At 43.2% G+C, this 17,763-nt stretch overlaps 2 protein-coding genes across 2 annotated transcripts; one reads left to right on the top strand and one right to left on the bottom strand.

Annotated features, from left to right (window-relative positions):
• Window positions 1-4,678: 4,678 nt before the first annotated feature.
• LOC1281021 (pickpocket protein 28) lies at window positions 4,679-7,304 on the bottom strand. Its single transcript, XM_061656651.1, has 5 exons — window positions 7,108-7,304; window positions 6,802-7,044; window positions 6,305-6,743; window positions 5,713-6,242; window positions 4,679-5,653 (listed from the first exon to the last, which is right to left on the bottom strand). The coding sequence occupies exons 1-5, from the start codon at window positions 7,302-7,304 to the stop codon at window positions 5,356-5,358; spliced, it is 1,707 nt and encodes a 568-aa protein (XP_061512635.1). The 3' UTR covers window positions 4,679-5,355.
• Window positions 7,305-10,314: 3,010 nt separating this feature from the next.
• Window positions 10,315-12,903, top strand: LOC1281022 (pickpocket protein 28). The gene is made up of 5 exons (XM_061656650.1): window positions 10,315-10,342; window positions 10,716-10,824; window positions 10,896-11,334; window positions 11,390-11,919; window positions 11,990-12,903. Exons 1-5 carry the CDS (start codon window positions 10,315-10,317, stop codon window positions 12,303-12,305), a joined length of 1,422 nt encoding a protein of 473 aa, XP_061512634.1. The 3' UTR covers window positions 12,306-12,903.
• The last annotated feature ends 4,860 nt before the right edge of the window (window positions 12,904-17,763 follow it).

Below are 17,763 nucleotides of genomic sequence, written 5' to 3'. Positions count from 1 at the left end.
TCGTAGGATGAAAGAACTCGGTTTTGCATTAGATCGAACCTGCTGCAACTTAATATTCCAATCGCGTTCCAGCCGGTTTGTTCGGTTGTTTCGGTTTGAAAGTAGAGTTTGGCAGATTCGATTTTTACTTCCGAGGTGATGGGTTTTTTCCCCCTGGACGTAAAACTTCTACCTTGAGGAAGATTGTCCTAGAGTTTGATAGAATCCTATTTGCCGTATCTACTTCTTTGGTGAAGGTGTTTTTGTTGAAGCAGTTGGGAAAAGTTTGAGTTAAAGTTGAAATTCCAACCATCAGCCGAGCTGCGTGAGTGAAATGAGGAGGAAAATGTGCTCGATTTGTTCGTTTTATTATGCAAAGGAAGGTGAGATAGTGGGTAACAAACAAAGCGTTATTTAAAATATATTGAATTCTTTCAAAATCCTGGCTATTTCCAATTGCTAAAATTGTTTCATCGTTACAGAGTTTAGCTATATTTTTCCAAATATTATACAAAAAGGAAAAACAATCGGTGTATCAGTAGTTTTCGTGTGAAAAGATAGTTTTTTAGCCAATGCACCGCTTACGTTCGGTGTAAATATTCAGTAATCGATTGATAAAAGCGGTTCTGCAAACGTATTTCGATCTCATCGTTTTTTATCGATTCATCCAAGCCACACCTGGTGAATAAAAAATAAAAAATATTGCTTCCCTGAACCGTTTTCCAACGCAACACAGCCACCGTTTTCCTTGAATTGATTGTAATGAGAAGTATTGAAATTAGATCGTTCTGATTGTTCCGAAAAAATAAAACGACCCGTAAAACAATGTTGAATATTCATTTTAACAATAAAAGTATTTCCACGAAGCTGGTGTGTGTTCTCTGGAATGAGTGTCCAAAGTGAAGAGAATTGGACTGGTCAGTTGACGCCTGTTTCTTTGTCTAATTTTATTGCTGTTTTTTTCTATTTAGCTAAAGCCTTTTTCAAAATGCAAACACCATGGTACAGACAGTTTGGACTGGTGTGCACCGAAAAATATAAAGATTTAATCAACAGGTGTCAAAATGACTCACCGTAGCTCGTTCACTTTAACACACAGTGTTTCAATGCGCAATGGGGTAAATACTTGTTTTTTGTTCTTTGTTGAGCTTTTAATGGTCTCATGTGTGTTTGCTTGCTATGGAAAAAAGAAGAGCTTAGATCCCGCCCTACCCGCGCTCTGTGTTCTATTTTGATCAGTTCAGTCTGCTGTTTACACAGCGCACCAACGAATGTGTTATGCCATTTTCACGGGTGGTCATCTAAAACGTTTCAAAACTCCCCAAAGAATGGGAGCTTACGCTCGTGCCCATCGTACCAGAAAGCGATAAATTTTTCGGAGTGGTTCATGTGACGTCCACCAGCCGCCGGTACCCGGTACCTCTTCCGCTGCTGCTCCATCTAATCTGCCTACAGAACTTCCTTCCGATGAACGAAATTCCGTTTTCCGGTGTGGCAGGTTAATGCTGTTTGCACGTTCCATTTCCATGCCCAGCCCCGGAGGAAAGAAAGCGATTGAGCATCGAGAGCTTAGGAAGAATGGCGTGCCCGGTGCGAATGGTGGAGTGTAGCAGGTCATAAAACATCCGCCAACTTCGGCTCCGGAATGCGATAAGCCCGCTGCCCTCGGTTGACGAGGGCTGGTGCTGAAAGTCACTGTTGTGGGAGGAAGTTTGTAGATGTACTGTGTACTTTTGTGAACTTATTTGGGATGGGTCATCTACCCACCACGAAACCACTGATGAGGTGTATTATCAAAGGAGAGAAAAATGTAAACAACGAGGGATAAAATAAGCAACATTTCGGTAATTTTGATAAGCATGAACCATTCCTAATTCAAGATGACAATTAGCTAAGCTCAAAGAAATATTGCAAAACGTTTTATTACATTGCTGACGTAGGAAATTGTATCACAATGCTTTATGAAAATATAAATGAAAGTTTCAAGAAATTAAACATAAAAATTATGTTGTTTTTAACAGTACTAGAAAAATAAATAGAACTGCAATTCAGACAATTTAGATAAAATTAAGATTCATTTGTTTTAAAAAATGAGATGAAAATAAAAACACTGAAACATGAAATTGCAAAGCGAAACACAAAATTTCAACAAAAAACTAAATAATACTTCAAAAATAATAAAAAATATTTCAAACTAAAAATAAAATCAAATTATAAAGGCATGAAATTAACGAAATGCAACATCAAATAAAGTAAGTAAAACGCTACATGAGAAACACAAAATTGTTGAACATAATTGAATAATGGTTCTAGCGGAAAAATAAAACAGCGTAGTAAAACCCTGCACTACATGTTAACAGGATTCAAATGACTACGATGAATCCTAAATGCAGCAGATTCAAAAGCACAGCTTAATGCAAAACTAAACCTTTAAGTCATCATCAAACATGTGTTAATGTAATGGCCTTTTCGCATTCAACATGCACATTAAAAACCAAAAGCTCAAATGACATATACTACAACTTTAATTGCAGTTGTCAATGCATTAAATCTAACCTTTTCAAACGTTATCTTCCGTGACGGCTAACTATGTTTACAGCATCATCTAATACAGCGCACAACACATCTCGCCAGCTCGTTGGAGAACATCTTTTAGTAAGCCCACACACACGCACGGACACCTATACCGGTTTGGGCACACGTCTATTTGTTTTAAACCACGATAAACAATAACTTCATGCGTATTTACGATTACGATTATGATCCTCGGCGGCACAATACTGCCGGTGGAAACATACACTCCCACCCATAATGCCAAAGATTGCCCGTGTCCGATTGCCATCGTCGTCACCGCCGCCGCCGCGTGGTCGTTAATGGTTAACGATCTTCAAGCTTTACGGAAAGGAAGGACTGGTAGCGGAAAGAGCAGCGGAGGGAAAGGTGGTTTAGGAAATTTAAGATGGTTCCGGTTATTTAGGCGTTAATAGAGCAGCGTTAACCCGGCCGGCGGCACAGTTTGCAGGCTGGCGGTAGGTTTGGGTTTTGCTCGTAAATTTAACTACTTCGCTTCCGATAAGGAATGTTGGGACTTGAGGGTGCAACTTTGGGGTTTTGGAATTTTGTGCACAAAACTTTCCAGGCGGTATGGGGTTCGGGTGTGGCATGCAAGGGAAGGGATATTTAACGGCTACATGTACTCGGTGTCTTATCGGCTTGATTTTGCAGTTTAGGAAGTATAAGAAGGGAAAATACCATTAAAAGGACGTTAAAATGTCACAGCAACTGACATGTGGGAGGGTGAAAAGGGTGAGGCGGTGTAGCTCCAGGTGTCTCTCGATTTAATGGCCTCCCTTTCGTTCCAGACGTGTAAGAAGGTGGTGGAGCAGGCAGGTCCCACCGATGAGTCTATAATCCTTTGAAATTAATTCCATTGCTGAAATCCTATTTGTGCGTTCCAGGGTCCGTCCATGGAAAAGGTTATTTCTTTTATTGAATTAAAAGCTTCCGGTGTTGGTTCTGTGCTCCCCCGCCGGACATTGTACGCGATTTAGCACGTTTCCGAGAAGTGTTCCCTTTTTTAATGCGTTCTGGTCAACGCGTATCAAAACATTAGCCCATCAAAACTACCCAAAACTTTGATACGGTAAGATGCTTATCGGATGCGACCGTTGGATGCACGGGGAACGGAATGGGAAAAGAAAAGTACATTAAATTCTTAGCGATAGTTTCACCGGAGAAAGGTCACTTTTAAGTAAGCGCACCCGCTGCCATATGATGAGCCGGTACAAATAAACTATTTACTTTATTTCCATTATTACACGCCGTCTTATCTCGCTGAACATATCTTTATTGTAGACGCGCGATCGCGCACCTCCAGTGCACATTTTGGTCTTTTTTTTTTTGAGGCCTTCTCTATAGACTTGAGGGAAGCCCAACTGTATGTTTTTGCCTGGCATTGTGTAAACAATGTATCCCTCCTTCGGTTTCACTTAAACTCCAACGGGAAACTATTGTTCCACGGTTTGTTTTATGAGCCTTCCATTAACATTTTCTGAAATGTCATGTAGTGATACTCACGATCACGATGAAGTTATGCACGGCAGAATGTTCCACTCTTACCCATATGACGGTGGAAGTTGCTAGCGATGGTTTTACAAGAAGGAAAACAATAAAGAACACCTGCTACTCCACACGTACCTTTAGAAGCTTTCATGCTGTACACAAGTCTCTACCACAACCCGGAGGGTAGAATATCACTTTCCATCTACATCAGCGAGCCAAAGCCTTCCTACGAGCGCTCGGTAGAATAATTCCTGTGCTCGCCTAAGCCCTTAAAAAGATAAACAGTAATTTTAATTAAAAAATTAAATGTCATAAGAAACCGCATCCTTTCCGAAGCGGAGTTCAAGTCTTTTTCATTCTCCCCCGATCGGTTGGACAAGATGAGAGCTTGATAGGTTTTGATGCGCTCCATCGAGATAACGACACTGGAACCCTTTGCAGAGCCTTTCCAAACCCTTCAGGATACTCTCAGGATGTGTGTGCGAGCGCGCGCGTCCGTGTCTGTGTGGTCAGAAGGTTAAAAGTTGCCGCCAGCCCTGATCCCCGGTGTATTTCTAATCTTTTCCAGATCGTGTGGCATGATGCCTCGCAGTGCCATTCTAACCACTGGACGGCTTTTGTAAAGAGAGAGCAGAAAAAGAATGGAATAATCGCATTCATAAGCACTCCCAACGAAATGCATCCATCGAACCACAAAAAAAACCTTCGGCGGTTGGTGGAGGATGAGAATTAGGCAGGCTGATTTGTAGTCCCGAGATAAGCGTCCTGCATCTTTGTGCTTCTGGCAGTGTACACGGGGTTAGAGTGTTTTTTCTTTTTTCTAAGGGATACTTCAAACGGATGCAGCTGGCAGGATATTGGGAAACGTTTATTGAAATTGAATTTTAGTGGAATGCTTAGAGATATGATTTTGTGATAAGAAAATGCAGAGAACTTTTGGACACGTGTAGCATTAGTCATGCTTGATTTCTTGTTTGAATTTAAGAAGAATGTTTCGTCTTTCGCCTTTTTACGGCAATTCTTTTATATTCTCTATGAGCTTTGCAATTATATGGCATGGTTGATGCCAAGAGCTGTACGTAGAGTATTCGTATTTGGTTCATTCATATAGTTCTGTTACTACTATCTTTTTCAACCTACTTTCTCAATTTAATAAAAACTTATAATTGTCAATGCACCTTATATTGATGTCTTTAAGTTTTGAAATCCAAAGCAAGTGATGAAATTCTTTGTTCAAATTAATCAACAAATATTCTGAGTACACTCTCCTATATAAACTCTCCTCCTATGAAGAACTCCTATTTAAATGTGATTCTAAGCAGCATCACGAATAAACTTATTAAAGGTAATGCTGTAGGTGCCTCCAGGGACGTACGGTTCCACGGTAGCAATTTTTGAGCTGTTCCTCGACCTCCGCATACAGTAGTTGATCAGTGGTTTCATTGTAAAGAAGTATAGCATCTCAACGATGCTAAGCAAACTGACACCCATAAACAAACCAAGAATACCGCCACAGTTCGCGATGAAGTCATTGAGTCCGAACAGTTGGTTGCGTTTGATCGAGATAAACTGCGCCTCTTTATAGTAGACTGCTAAAGATGACAGTTCCGAGCTAGAACCAACAAAATACGATTTAGCTACATACACTCAAATTTTACCTTGATCACCTACTTATTCAGTTCCTTTTCACAGATATGAATCGTGTCAGTTAGCCGGCGCCAATCGAAGTGCGACTGCGAGATCTCTGTCTTGTACTTCAGAAAGATACAGGCCGGCAGACAGTTGCACGACTGCAGCAACATTTTCGTTGAGTTATCCACCGAACCAAGTCCTTGCTCCTGGAGGATTGATTCGGCCTCTTCGCAGCAGGCCAGTTTCGCCAACCCACAGATGTGGACGTTGGCCGCTCGTGGCATCGAAAACAGGACGCAACCGCACATATGCAGCGTAAAGTTGGACAGACACTCCAGCTCACAGTTGCCCTTGGTGTAGAGACGGAAAAAGCGCAGATAGCGTTCGTGCGGATAGTAGCACAGCCTTTTCTCCGGACTGTAGGACATCACGTTCTCCGAGGTGGTGATAAGCAACGGATCAACGCTTACGGTAAGTGCTTGGTTCATCGGAATGCGAATGTTTTGGTTTGAGATCTGTGGACATTGGTTTGGGGTGTGGAGTTGCGACTGATATCCCTGAAATGAGTTCTAGAGGTGGATCTTTTTGTTAGTAAACTCCTCACTAACTTTGATGTTAAGGTAAGGCTTACACCACACAGGTAGTCCATATCGCTCAGTTCAGATTTCAGGCCCACGAACAAACCTGCCGTAGAACCTGGGCTAGCTACGCGTCGGGGATAAGCTTTCAGCCCTATATTAGGACGATATCCATGCTCCATTGACCAGTTCTCGGATGATCGCTTCTCTCCAAGATGTTCAAAGTCTTGGTGGTACTCCTCCTTCCTCAGAATATCGTCCGCTCCAAGTCCATTGAAGGTGTAGCAAATGCCACGCTCCGTGAGCGTTGGCTCGAACAGATCGCTACAGTTGACGTATTTACCTCGCCAAATGCACATTAGAAACAGTTCCTCGAACGGAGGTGCCATCTCCTGCAGCAGGTGTACGAGATTGTCGTCAAATTGCTGTTTGACTAAGTATTTATTGAACGAAAAGTCGCACACCTGTATCATGGCGAGGAACCGATCGTAGCTGTAACATTGAAGCCCGTTGTCAATAAGAACCATCAAGCTATTTAGTGAAGTCTTACTCTTCATCCGTCACGTTTCCACCGTGCACAAGGTGCTGATAGATGGTAGTAAAGTTGAGCACTTTTGATTTCACCTTCGTAACCGGACAGATTGTAACGGCCGGGAAAGGAATATCGTGGACTGGTGTTGGTTTTTCTGCGAATGTTACTACCACCGGGGAGCGTGTCCACTTATCGTACACCGTTTCTATGAGGCTAGCACATCCGTAAATCGAAAGGACGCACATCGCTATCCAGAAAACCCTTACAAAATAAGAGATACGAAACGTTATGAAGAGTACTTGAATAATAAAAACAAAACCTTACTTCTCCGCTCTCGTTCGGCCATTGCCGACGAAATACTTGAACCCATGGATAGAGCTATTTCCACAGTAGTCGCGAAAGATATTCAATCCCGCGTTTCGCGTCCTTCGCAGCTTGCGCACGGTGATCGGTCGGCTTTGTCGCACAAACTTGGCCGCCCGATCGGAGTAGAGCCGTATCGGTATTGACGCTGGCGCCATTGTCATACTAAAACCTTCTACGTCCAATGCCAACGCTTCTCCGGGTCCGGGTGCAGTGCGGTTTCTATTCTGGCAAGTCGTGCAATTAGCACGCCCTCGCGCGGCATATCGATGTCATGTATCGGTTCTGGTGCTGTACGGAGCTGTAAAATATTCAGACGAAATATCGCTAGCACGACAGCGACATGCAAATATGGGACGCGCACGCGGCGCTTTTCGGAGTGGCGTATGTGTGACAGGGCTGTGTTTGTAAAAAGGGGTTGGGCAATGTAACCGGGTTGAGTTTTACAAGCGGTGGTTTAAGGTTTTGTTTGACCTTTTTCTTGTTTTATTGCTTGTACAGTGTACTATCAAGATGGTGTTACGGCGGCCTGATAAACTTTGGTTTGTCACGCTTGAAACTACGTCGAGGGAATTTATTTTTGTAGTTTTCTATTTGAAATAGACTCGTAACAATTCTATTGAGCAATCTATTATGTCATTATAGATATTAAGCCCTAAAAACAGGTTAAGCTGCAGATTATGGTCAGAACATACTTTTCTTATTATATTCTTAGTGATAATGTATTCATACCAGAATTTGAAGTCCTTATTCCTTGGCATTATGTTTGTTTATTCTTCATACCCTAAAGCTCCTTTATTATAAGTTTTTTTGGGCAATCTTAAGTGTTTGGACAAGTGAAACATCATAATAAACATAAGATTTTTATAAATCTTAAATATTTCATCAATTGCATCAAAACTCATTCCTCTGATGTCTCGAATTGAAACTGAAGCTTTCATCACTGGAAGGTGTGAAGCGTTCCGCACCTTTATCTGTAGCTTTTTATTGCCCATCAAACTATTTGCTGCTTGCGGCCAAACCAGTCCTGCGTCTACAAAAGCCGCTTTTCATCCATCATCCGTGCACTTTCGTTCGCGTTTCAGTGCAGGATTATTTCGGAACAATTTAAAAGAAAACGTAATGCATTATTGCTCTTCCTGCCTCGGGCAAAGCTGCTCAACTGCGGAGAAAGTGCCAAAAAAATTACACACTGCATCGAACGGGGACTCGCTTTTGTTTTCTTCATCTTCCAATTATCCTCACACAACGCAAAAGCCCTGGCCACGTTGCTCGTTTACGAACGTCCCTAATCAGCCCTGCGGATCTGGATGGCAAAGGGGAAGCGAGCGGCGAGCACCACCGGAAAGGTACTCCGCAAAAACCGCAAAAGAAATTTAAAGAAGCGTACAATCGCGATGTGACAGCACCGCCCCGCTACAATTGGTTAGCGGACGTCGCTAAAATAAAAGAACCCCGTCCATCATACGAAGCGTCGTCAGCGGGACAATTTTGTTCCACGGTTCCGTTTGCGGGTACACGCCCTCTCTTGGAGATTGATCGAGTTGCGTGCCGCTGGGGTAAATTTCAATTTCAGCAATACCGAAACGCAACAAGGAAACGGGAGAACCTGGTGAAAATTGTTTGCAAATTGCGGTTCGCGATCGCGCACGATTTTTCTCACCTCCCACCAAATTGCGTAGTTAATGGAGTTTTTTGTTTTGTTTTTTGCTCTCTCGCACTAAAAAAAGTCCGGTCTGATCTTCTTCAGCTAATTCGCTGGGCACGTCAGCACGGCTTTTTTACGTATGTGGATTTTTCACCCCTTTTGTGCACCCAAAACAGGTAACACTGTTTGCATTACGGCTCAACAGCGTTCTTTGCAAGCTTCAAACAGGCATGAAAAATGTGCTCTTAAGATGATCGTCTCCTTAAGCAAGGTAGAAAGGGAGAGGAGACTGTTAACAATTCGTTTTGCCAGGATCGGAGGTTTTTTTTGCGCGCGCCCTCTGATGGAATGCCCTAAATTTTGGGGAGGATCATCGTACTGGGCCGTGAAATTTTCGTCAGATAAACAACCGAAAATCTTCCACTGCTTGACAGTTGATCAGAACGTTCCATTTTTTTTTACTGATGAATTTGCAGACCCTTGATTGTGGTGAAGTACGGATTGAAGAAGGTGCACCGAGTTATGATCTTGGAGCGTCACGATTTTGCTTTTGGCACGTTTTTAGCTTATGCTTCTTGCTGTGGTTTTTTCATGCTGAAACAGCAGGCTCAAAACGTTTCTTTGGCCAAAAAGATTCAATTTCTTATTTAATTCCGGTTTAAATATTGTGAAATGTGAAGATTTCCATGTAAGAACTTTTTTAAATTAAGTAATCGGAATATTTTATATTTTTAAAACGATCTTACCGCCATTGAAGCGTAATGCATTCTAAAATAAATTGTCCATTGAAGTGAACGACTCTCCCTCACTATGCAAAAGCAGCCGAAAACTGCAATCGCCTGCAGCCATCCGTTGCTCATCCGTCCATCGACCAGCGCAAAAATCCAAATCCGAAGTCGGCTGCCACGGTTACCCAAACTGTTGAAATAATAAATAAACAACAGTGAATAAATAAATATTCATTACTTCCAAGATATTTTTCAAGCCCTTTCGCTGCCTGCCTTTCTCTGGCGGAGCAAAAACTGGACGGGCACGATCACGGACTTGTCAATCTTGCTCGGCGACGACGAGCTGTTGCACATCGAGTGCAACGTTTTATCACGCCAATTTCCGGAACAAGAAACGGCGTAAAGCTCGGAGGTTTTCAACTCAACACCAAGCTTTAAAACATACAGGGAATTTAAAGGCAAGAGTTAAGACATGGGAAAGGATTTAAGACGATTATTGCGTTCGGGGACAGTTGTAAGGCCAATTTAAAATTAAATAAATTGTGCTATACTTTCCAACCGATTTATGATTGTTCGACGCTACTTTTTATCTCACAGCAAATCTACAACCATCTTCAAATTCATTTTTAATGTGCCCTATGACACGCTCGTATTAATTAGGGCACGTCTGGGAGTTGTTTCGTGTCAATTTTTAATCAGGATCCTTCTCGCCATTTGCACGCCACGAGTTGGTGCGTCAAGCGCCCCGGAAGTAATGTTCCAGTTGCATTAGAACCTTACACAACGCTGGACATGGTGGAAACAAAGTTTCCGAAGCTACGTACGTCAGTACCTGCTTCAGAGGGCAATCTCTGGGAACCGGAGCTTCTAAACGAGTCATATAAAGAGAGTGGCCCGCGCAGTCTTTGGGTAGACTACTGTATGAACAGTACGATCCATGGGTTTAAGTACCTTGTAGGCAATAAGCGGACAACTATTGAGAGGTAATTTTGCGTGGAATAAACCAAAATTGAACACTTAATTTAATGCACATCTTCACCATCTTCATAGAATCTGGTGGATTGTTGTGTGTCTGCTCTCACTGTACGGTTGTGGAACACTCATACACAGTGTCTACATAAAATGGGACAAAGAGCCAGTTGTGGTAACGTTCGGAGAGAAGCCAGTCCCCGTGTTTACCATTCCCTTTCCAGCCGTAACGATCTGTCCCGAGACAAAGGTGCGCAAGAAGGATCTCGACTTCACGACCGCTTATCAGCTGTACAATGATGAGGAGTTGTGGCAATATATGGCAAAAGAGCAGTGGGTGTCATTAACTAGAAATAATCATTGGTTTTTGGTATACTTAGCGTCGTTTGCTTATTCTACTACAGAATTGACAAGCTAGAGGCCCTGCTGCAGGTGTGTGACTTTTCGTTCGGCATCGAAATGAATAACGAATCGTACGCGGACGACGTGGTACCGCTCCTGCAGCGCATGGCAATACCGTTCGAGGATATGTTTTTGCTGTGCGGTTGGCGGGAGCAGGTGATCGATTGCAGAGACTTTTTCAAGGAAACGCTCACCGAGGCGGGAATTTGCTACAGCTTCAACTCGCTCGCTGCGGACGATCTGATGCGGCGCGATCAGCTACACTCGGAGTACGAGTACATGGCGGAGAATCAATCCTCCAAGCAGTGGAACATGGACGAAGGGTACAGTAGCCGGGCCGGGGGAGACACGTACCCAAGGCGTGCCTTTGGAGCGGGAAGACGCGCTGGGTTGTTTGTCATAACGAAGGTTCAGATATCGGATATGGACTATATGTGTGGGGTGAGTGCCAAAATTCTAATCATCTTTACAAACCATAATTTGTTGCCTCTCTCAGAACTCATTCCAAGGGTTTAAGGTGCACCTACACTCACCGGTACAGTATCCAAGGATGGTGAACGAGTTCTTTCGCATCCCGCTTAGCCAGGAAGTGTCCGTGTCGGTGGAACCGCTCCTGTTCGACACCACTGCCAACGTGCGACGGTATGATCCAAGTCGGCGGCTCTGTTACTACAATCACGAGAGATACCTGCGCTATTTCAAGGTGTACTCCAAGTATAACTGTGACATTGAGTGTCTTTCCAACTACACGCTGAAGACTTGTGGTTGCGTGCCGTTTCCGTTGCCTCGCACGAAGGATGACAGGATCTGTGGGATGGGCAAGGCTAGCTGTGCCGATATGGCACTGTCCGTGTTGGAGGAGATGGACTTGCTGCATGAGCTGAACAAATCCGACAACTTTCTGGAGCACTGCAACTGTTTGCCGTCCTGTAATGCACTGTTCTACAACACGGAAATATCGCAGGCAATGTTCGATTGGAGAAAGCTGGCGGAGAACATTCATCTCATCGCTGGTGTGGACGACAAGTGAGCCATAATAGAATCACAATTACGGGATAGGTTGGTTTCTTTACAACTGATTTCTTTTCGTTTCCAGCACGGAACTATCCTATCTTTCGATATACTTCAAAGTGTCTCGCTTTATCCCGATCAAGCGGAGCGAACTGTTTGGCATCAGTGACTTTCTCGCCAATTGCGGCGGCGTTTTGGGACTGTTTATGGGCGTCAGCATACTGAGCATCGTCGAGCTCGTCTACTACTGCACACTGAAACCGCTGATTGCACGCACCAGATCCGGCATCGATCGGGCCGAAACGGCCAGGGTGGTCAAATCGACGCTCATTCTTCCACCGCCCGAGTACGGGCTGGCGGGCGACATTCGTATTCGCAAAGCCTCCACCAACAAGTGGTAAAACGAAAGCATTCCACTCAGTTCCTGCAGTGCCGTGCTGTGTCACCGCCTGTTCGCGCTAACTGGACCGGTGTCGTCCGGCAAAAGGTCCGAAAGATTTATGGCGATGAGCTAAGATGAATGGCACGCTGCTTTATCATCTCGCTTGGCTCTCCCCCTTTTGCGATCGCGGTCTAGGAAGTGATCTTCATTCCAGCCCGAAATGAGTCCGGGGCCGATTTATCGAAACTTGTCACCATAAATCAACCTATTGGTTGAATAAATTATAAACACCAAAATTCACTCCTGCATCACGGCGGCTTTGTGTGCTTTTTTTCGGGCAAACGGATCGCTCTTCTAATGGACGGTGATGGAGCCCGATAAGTCGTCGGCTCGTTTCTGTTCCACGGGAGAAGTTTTTAAAATTTCTCCCTCTACTGGAACGTGTGTCAAACACATTCTTTTAGTAAATTTTGCACCTCAGAAAAAGGAACAAGTACAGCGAGACACACACACTTCATCTTATCTAATCAACGCGGCGGCGCTGGCAGCGGTAGATGATAAATTCGTTATCAGAACAACCCTCGTGAGCCTTCTGGCGCGGGGTGAGTAAATGATGGTAATAAATCTTCCCATTCTATGACTTATTAATATCTTAAATTTTTCTTCACAGCCCTCCACAAATGGGCACTTGGTGTGCGTGAAGAAGTGTCTTAAAAACCAACATCGCACTCGCCAGCAAGGCACGACGGTAGCTACTTGCTTTGGTAACCTGTTTAAACCGGTAATTGGGAAGCGTGTGTAAGCTCCGCAGCCAGCGTCTTAAAGCACTTGCGCACCACGGGTAAAATGCAATTAAACTTTTCCTAATTGCTTATGAATATAAATAGCCAATTTATGGCCATGTGAATGAATGTGCTGGGTGTCTGTATGTTTGCAAATAAATAAATGAAGTTGGTAACTACGGGGGCATCCGTTTTAGCTTCTCATCAATGGGCCGTAAAATATAAGACATGTGAATTGGAGGAAGGTAATGCTGAACGCCGACCATGCATGCTGCGGCTTGAAATGCGTACAGTGATGAGGGAATGAATAGGTGTAACTATTTGTTTGGTTGTTTGGTTTTGCAAGTATAGTATCAAACCATTTATTATTTTTCAAATTGTACATCCTTTACAATAATAGAAAAATTTCTAGTTGTACTACAAATAATTGGCAACTATTGAAATAGTACTTATTATTTGGTTTCATTTTCAACGTTCGATAAGATCGGATATGCTTTTCTAAAAATGCTCTCAAATGTGAGGATTTTGGTTATGGTTCAGATTGTGTTTATTCATTTATTTAGTGGTTTATCGAATAATTCTGGATTTTTAAGCTGTTTTTACAGGGTTTTCGAGGATTATATAGACATGTTCAGCGAGTTGTAGATTCGTTCAGGCATATAATAGACTCTTTCAGCGAGTTATAGAATTGTCCGGAAGTAGGCGTTGACATGTTCAGCGATTCTGTAGTGTTGTCATTTGTTTTGTTTACACCCTGTGCCGCAGCATTCAATTTTTCATTCTTAATATTACTAAAAGTGGCAAATACAGGGTTTCCGATGATATTATTGACAAGATCAGCGAGTTGTTGGTTCGTTCGGGCCTATAATTGACACTTTCAGCGAGATATTGAATTGTTCGGAAGCAGGCGTTGAAAGATGATGGCACACTTGCCCCAAATAGAGATGGCTCTTTTGCCCCAAAAGTTGTAACTTTTTTTAAATTTAATTTTTCAGTGACAAAAAGAAAGTTTTTTTAACTAACTCCACAAAAAAATTCATGTTTTCTCAGCTAAACGGTGGTGTAAATATTTTCTCGGTTGATTGTTTGCATGATTTTTGAGAGCTTATTTGTTTGGATTAAAAAAATTATAATATTCTGCTCAATTTTGCAACTCAACACAAATCAGTTCAAAACTATCGATATTTCCCGATTAATCTATATGAAATTAGGCTCAGTATACCTAGTCATTGGAAAGCAACCAACTGTATACACAATTGATCATTTAACTAAAGTGTTAAAGGAAAAATGCTTGGTGGCACTCTTGCCCCAAATTCCGCTAGATGGAAAACTACTATCTTTCAAGCTGATGCCACATGTTATATTAACAAGCTTAATGGTAGGCATGATTATAAATATTACCCACACTGTAATAAAAAATGTACCTGTCCTTTCTTAAATACTGCAAAATGATGTTCGATTTTAATGCCGCAAATTGTGCGTTTGTGCCGTGTGTGCCCCTGGATAAGGTTAAAGAGAAATGTAAAATCCGCACAAAGAAAGCCTTTTTCCCGCGCCGAACGAAGAAACCTACATTTTTTGCAACGTTAGCAAAAAACCAAAAACTGAAGTGAAAATTCCAATCGTCCATCACTTGGGGCACAAAAAAAGCTATCGCAGGTAGGTTTTAAGACTTTTCTCCCTTTCCACGACGCTTTTGGTTGCTGTTTTATTTGACTTTTTTTTTTTATTTTTACATTCAGCCACGCAATTGCTGATCGTAATGTTGTGCTTCTTTTTTTTTTCTTTTTTGCACTCACCCAAGCCCCGGCCATCCCAAGCAATTGATGGTGAGCTGCGACCCGACTTGCCTGTACTTTGCCTGTGCTGCTCGTGCCGGCCAGCTTAAAATGAATGGGTGTTATTTATTTTATTGTAAATTTCCTACATTAGCTACCCATTCTACACTCACTTTGCACCGGCAGTGTCTGGTCAGCGTACCGTGGACGACAGGGAGGTGCGTTTCTTTCTCTCCTCCAGTGCTTGGTCTGCCGTAACCAACCCACTATCACCCGTTGTCGCCCATTAGCGTGACCTTAAGTGAAGCCGCAGCGCACACATTACTCAAACCTCGGTCAGCAAATCATTTTATTCTGTTAAGCGGGCGCTTTTTTTTCTGCTGGGCCGCTTGTCGCCCTTCCTTTCCATTAAAAGCCAGCCGCAGCGTGCCATGACATCGAACCGCTGAAACCGCGTATGTGATAGCATTTTTTGGACAGTTTAATAATTATTCTAATTCATCTCATCGCTGCCCATCGCAACCACGCATGCACGCCACTAATGAGCCGAGGAATGGGGTTGCGTGCCGAGCGAGGCGCAGGGCAGGGAAAGCTCGCGTTTTAACATCCCATTCCGCCAACCTCAAGGGACAAGCCACCACCGGAGGTGGAAAATTAATGTTTAGTTATTATGATTATTATTGCGCGTGGGCACACACACACACGATCGCCGACGATTTAGTAGGCCTCACGTGTTCCCGATTCCATGACGGAAAATGTTCGTCAAACTCATCGGCTGCACGGTGTGTACGCAAATTGACGGTAAACTGTCCATCTGGGGGAACAATGCCATCGGTTCGCGGAGGTCAACCTGCCCGCGAGAGGTCAATTTAGAGCTGAATGGACAATTTTCTGAAAAATTGTACCCACCGAGGCGTTTAATGGGTGGGTGGACTTTTTGGTAAAGCTTTTATTGCGTGGAATAAGCGTGAGCTGAATTTCGCTCATTTCCGGCAGAAAAGGGACTGTGTGGAAAATTTCGTTCATTTGTGTGAAAATGGAATTGCTTGTCCAAAATTGCTGTTGTAATTTCACAATGATTTAAAATAATAAAACAGTAAATTTGATGGCTTATGACAGTGGGTCAGTTCGAAAGATTTCAGAGAATGTTGTAAAGTGTTTAAACTGGGAATTTCTGCAAGTGTCTTTTGGATGTCTTTTTGTCCATCATGAAGTGTTCTTGATTTCTTGGAACGTTTTAAGCCCCTTCGTTCCTTTTAAACCCTTAAACGAATATTTTTGACCATTTGCTACTGCTTGAGCACGATAATCGTGAACTTCCGATGGAATTCTGTCATGAAGAAGGTCCATATTGTAAGTAGAATGCAACATTTTTATTCATTAACTGTCATGTTTGTAGCTTTAATAAACGATTTTTTATGTACTGTTAAAGTTCGGTCAAGCTTTACCTACTTAAAATGAGTGCAATAGAGAAGACTTAGAACATGTTTTGAACGTTTCAAAACCAAAACAAGTGCAAAATTTAACAAAAAAATTTGGAGTAAAAGATGTTTTGTAAGAAACTCATCCAATCGTTACAATAGCGTCGATCAAACAAATTGATCAACATCGGTGATCATAAATACCATCTTTACGGTGTAACAAACCCTCATTACCATTGCACCTTAACGCATTGCTCCGAAGGCCCTCAATCAGCGCACACCTTTTTTCCTTGGAAAATGATGTATTCCCGCAGCAAACAGCGTTGCATTGTATTCAACGAATCATCGCACTTTGCTTGTGCGTTGGTGATTCGAACGCGCTCGATCCCTCATCCCCATTTCTCATCCAACAAAGCATCATGCTGTGCATCACCCCTAACACACACACACACACACACACGTCCACATACGCGTTATGCACATGCTGCGTACGGCATGGAGGGCGAAAAATTTGAATTCAATTGACATTTTAACTGCATTCAATTCAATGTCGCTGCACCCGCTGACAGTGGCAAAGGAAAGGAATTGGAAATTCCACCCGGTATCGATTTCCCGGAATCAGTACCCGCTGGCCGTACCATCCATACCAATTACATCACTTTACGCTTTCGTGTGTTTTCTTCTTCTTCTCGGGGGGGTCTCGGGTTTGGTGTATCCCGCACAAGAGACACATCGCTCATTCGTCATTGCAGTCCCGGGGGCAACCCGTACGCTTTGATATTATTCTAATTTCACATTTTGCTCATGATTGCGCGCACACGTTGTCGGGTTTCTTCAAGATTGGAATCATTTTCCTTGTGCCACGTTATTTCATTCGTTTCGAAACAGTTTCCTACGGCGTGCCCCCGCTGCTGCAAGGCAAATGGATGTTATGAATTTATCAAAAATCACGTTCCAGCAGTGCAAAATGGGAATTTTATAGCTCGTGCCGTGCTATCTCTATCCCGATGAGCGCAAACGTTACACCGCTGTGCGGGTGGGTTGACAGTCGTGACAGTCACAAGTGCACGAGCGTGTGGTGTTTTATTCGGTGGTACCCTTTTTTGTGTGAGCTTTTGCTGCGCTCCTTCATCTTCACTTATCAAACACAAAGCGCAAAAACGGGGCGCATAGGGCAACGCAAACTTGTCGCAGAGGGTTTTGCGGGCACACCTTTTATTTTTTATTTCTTATTCGCACGGCCATGTACGCGTATGCTAATGAGATACGTGTTTGCTTTGTTGGCAGTGGTGACACACATCCCTAGCACAGAGAGATTTGTGATCGGACATCGATCGGAACGTCCTGCTGCCGGCGTAGCGGGCGAGATTAAACGCATCGGGAGCGAAACGATGGATGATTGACGCGCCCTTGGGTTAGTTCGAAAATTAGAACACTTTTTGTGTGAGCATGTAGAGAGAAGGATTTCGCAGCGAAACTGTTTGGAACGTATTAAT

The sequence above is a fragment of the Anopheles gambiae genome, chromosome 3, assembly GCF_943734735.2.
Source record: "Anopheles gambiae chromosome 3, idAnoGambNW_F1_1, whole genome shotgun sequence".
Taxonomy (NCBI): Eukaryota; Metazoa; Arthropoda; class Insecta; order Diptera; family Culicidae; genus Anopheles; species Anopheles gambiae.
This window is presented reverse-complemented; position numbering and strand designations above follow the sequence as displayed.

What these genes read in the sequence shown, in the direction of transcription:
- LOC1281021 (XM_061656651.1), bottom strand. Translation starts at nt 7,304, where the DNA reads ATGGCGCCAGCGTCAATACCGATACGGCTCTACTCCGATCGGGCGGCC. An exon ending in GGAAACGTGACGGATGAAGA is followed by an intron (nt 6,744 to 6,801) that starts GTAAGACTTCAC and finishes TCAATGTTACAG; the next exon opens with CTACGATCGGTTCCTCGCCA. An exon ending in ATATGGACTACCTGTGTGGT is followed by an intron (nt 6,243 to 6,304) that starts GTAAGCCTTACC and finishes ATCCACCTCTAG; the next exon opens with AACTCATTTCAGGGATATCA.
- LOC1281022 (XM_061656650.1), top strand. Translation starts at nt 10,315, where the DNA reads ATGGTGGAAACAAAGTTTCCGAAGCTAC. An exon ending in CAATATATGGCAAAAGAGCA is followed by an intron (nt 10,825 to 10,895) that starts GTGGGTGTCATT and finishes ATTCTACTACAG; the next exon opens with AATTGACAAGCTAGAGGCCC. An exon ending in ATATGGACTATATGTGTGGG is followed by an intron (nt 11,335 to 11,389) that starts GTGAGTGCCAAA and finishes TGCCTCTCTCAG; the next exon opens with AACTCATTCCAAGGGTTTAA.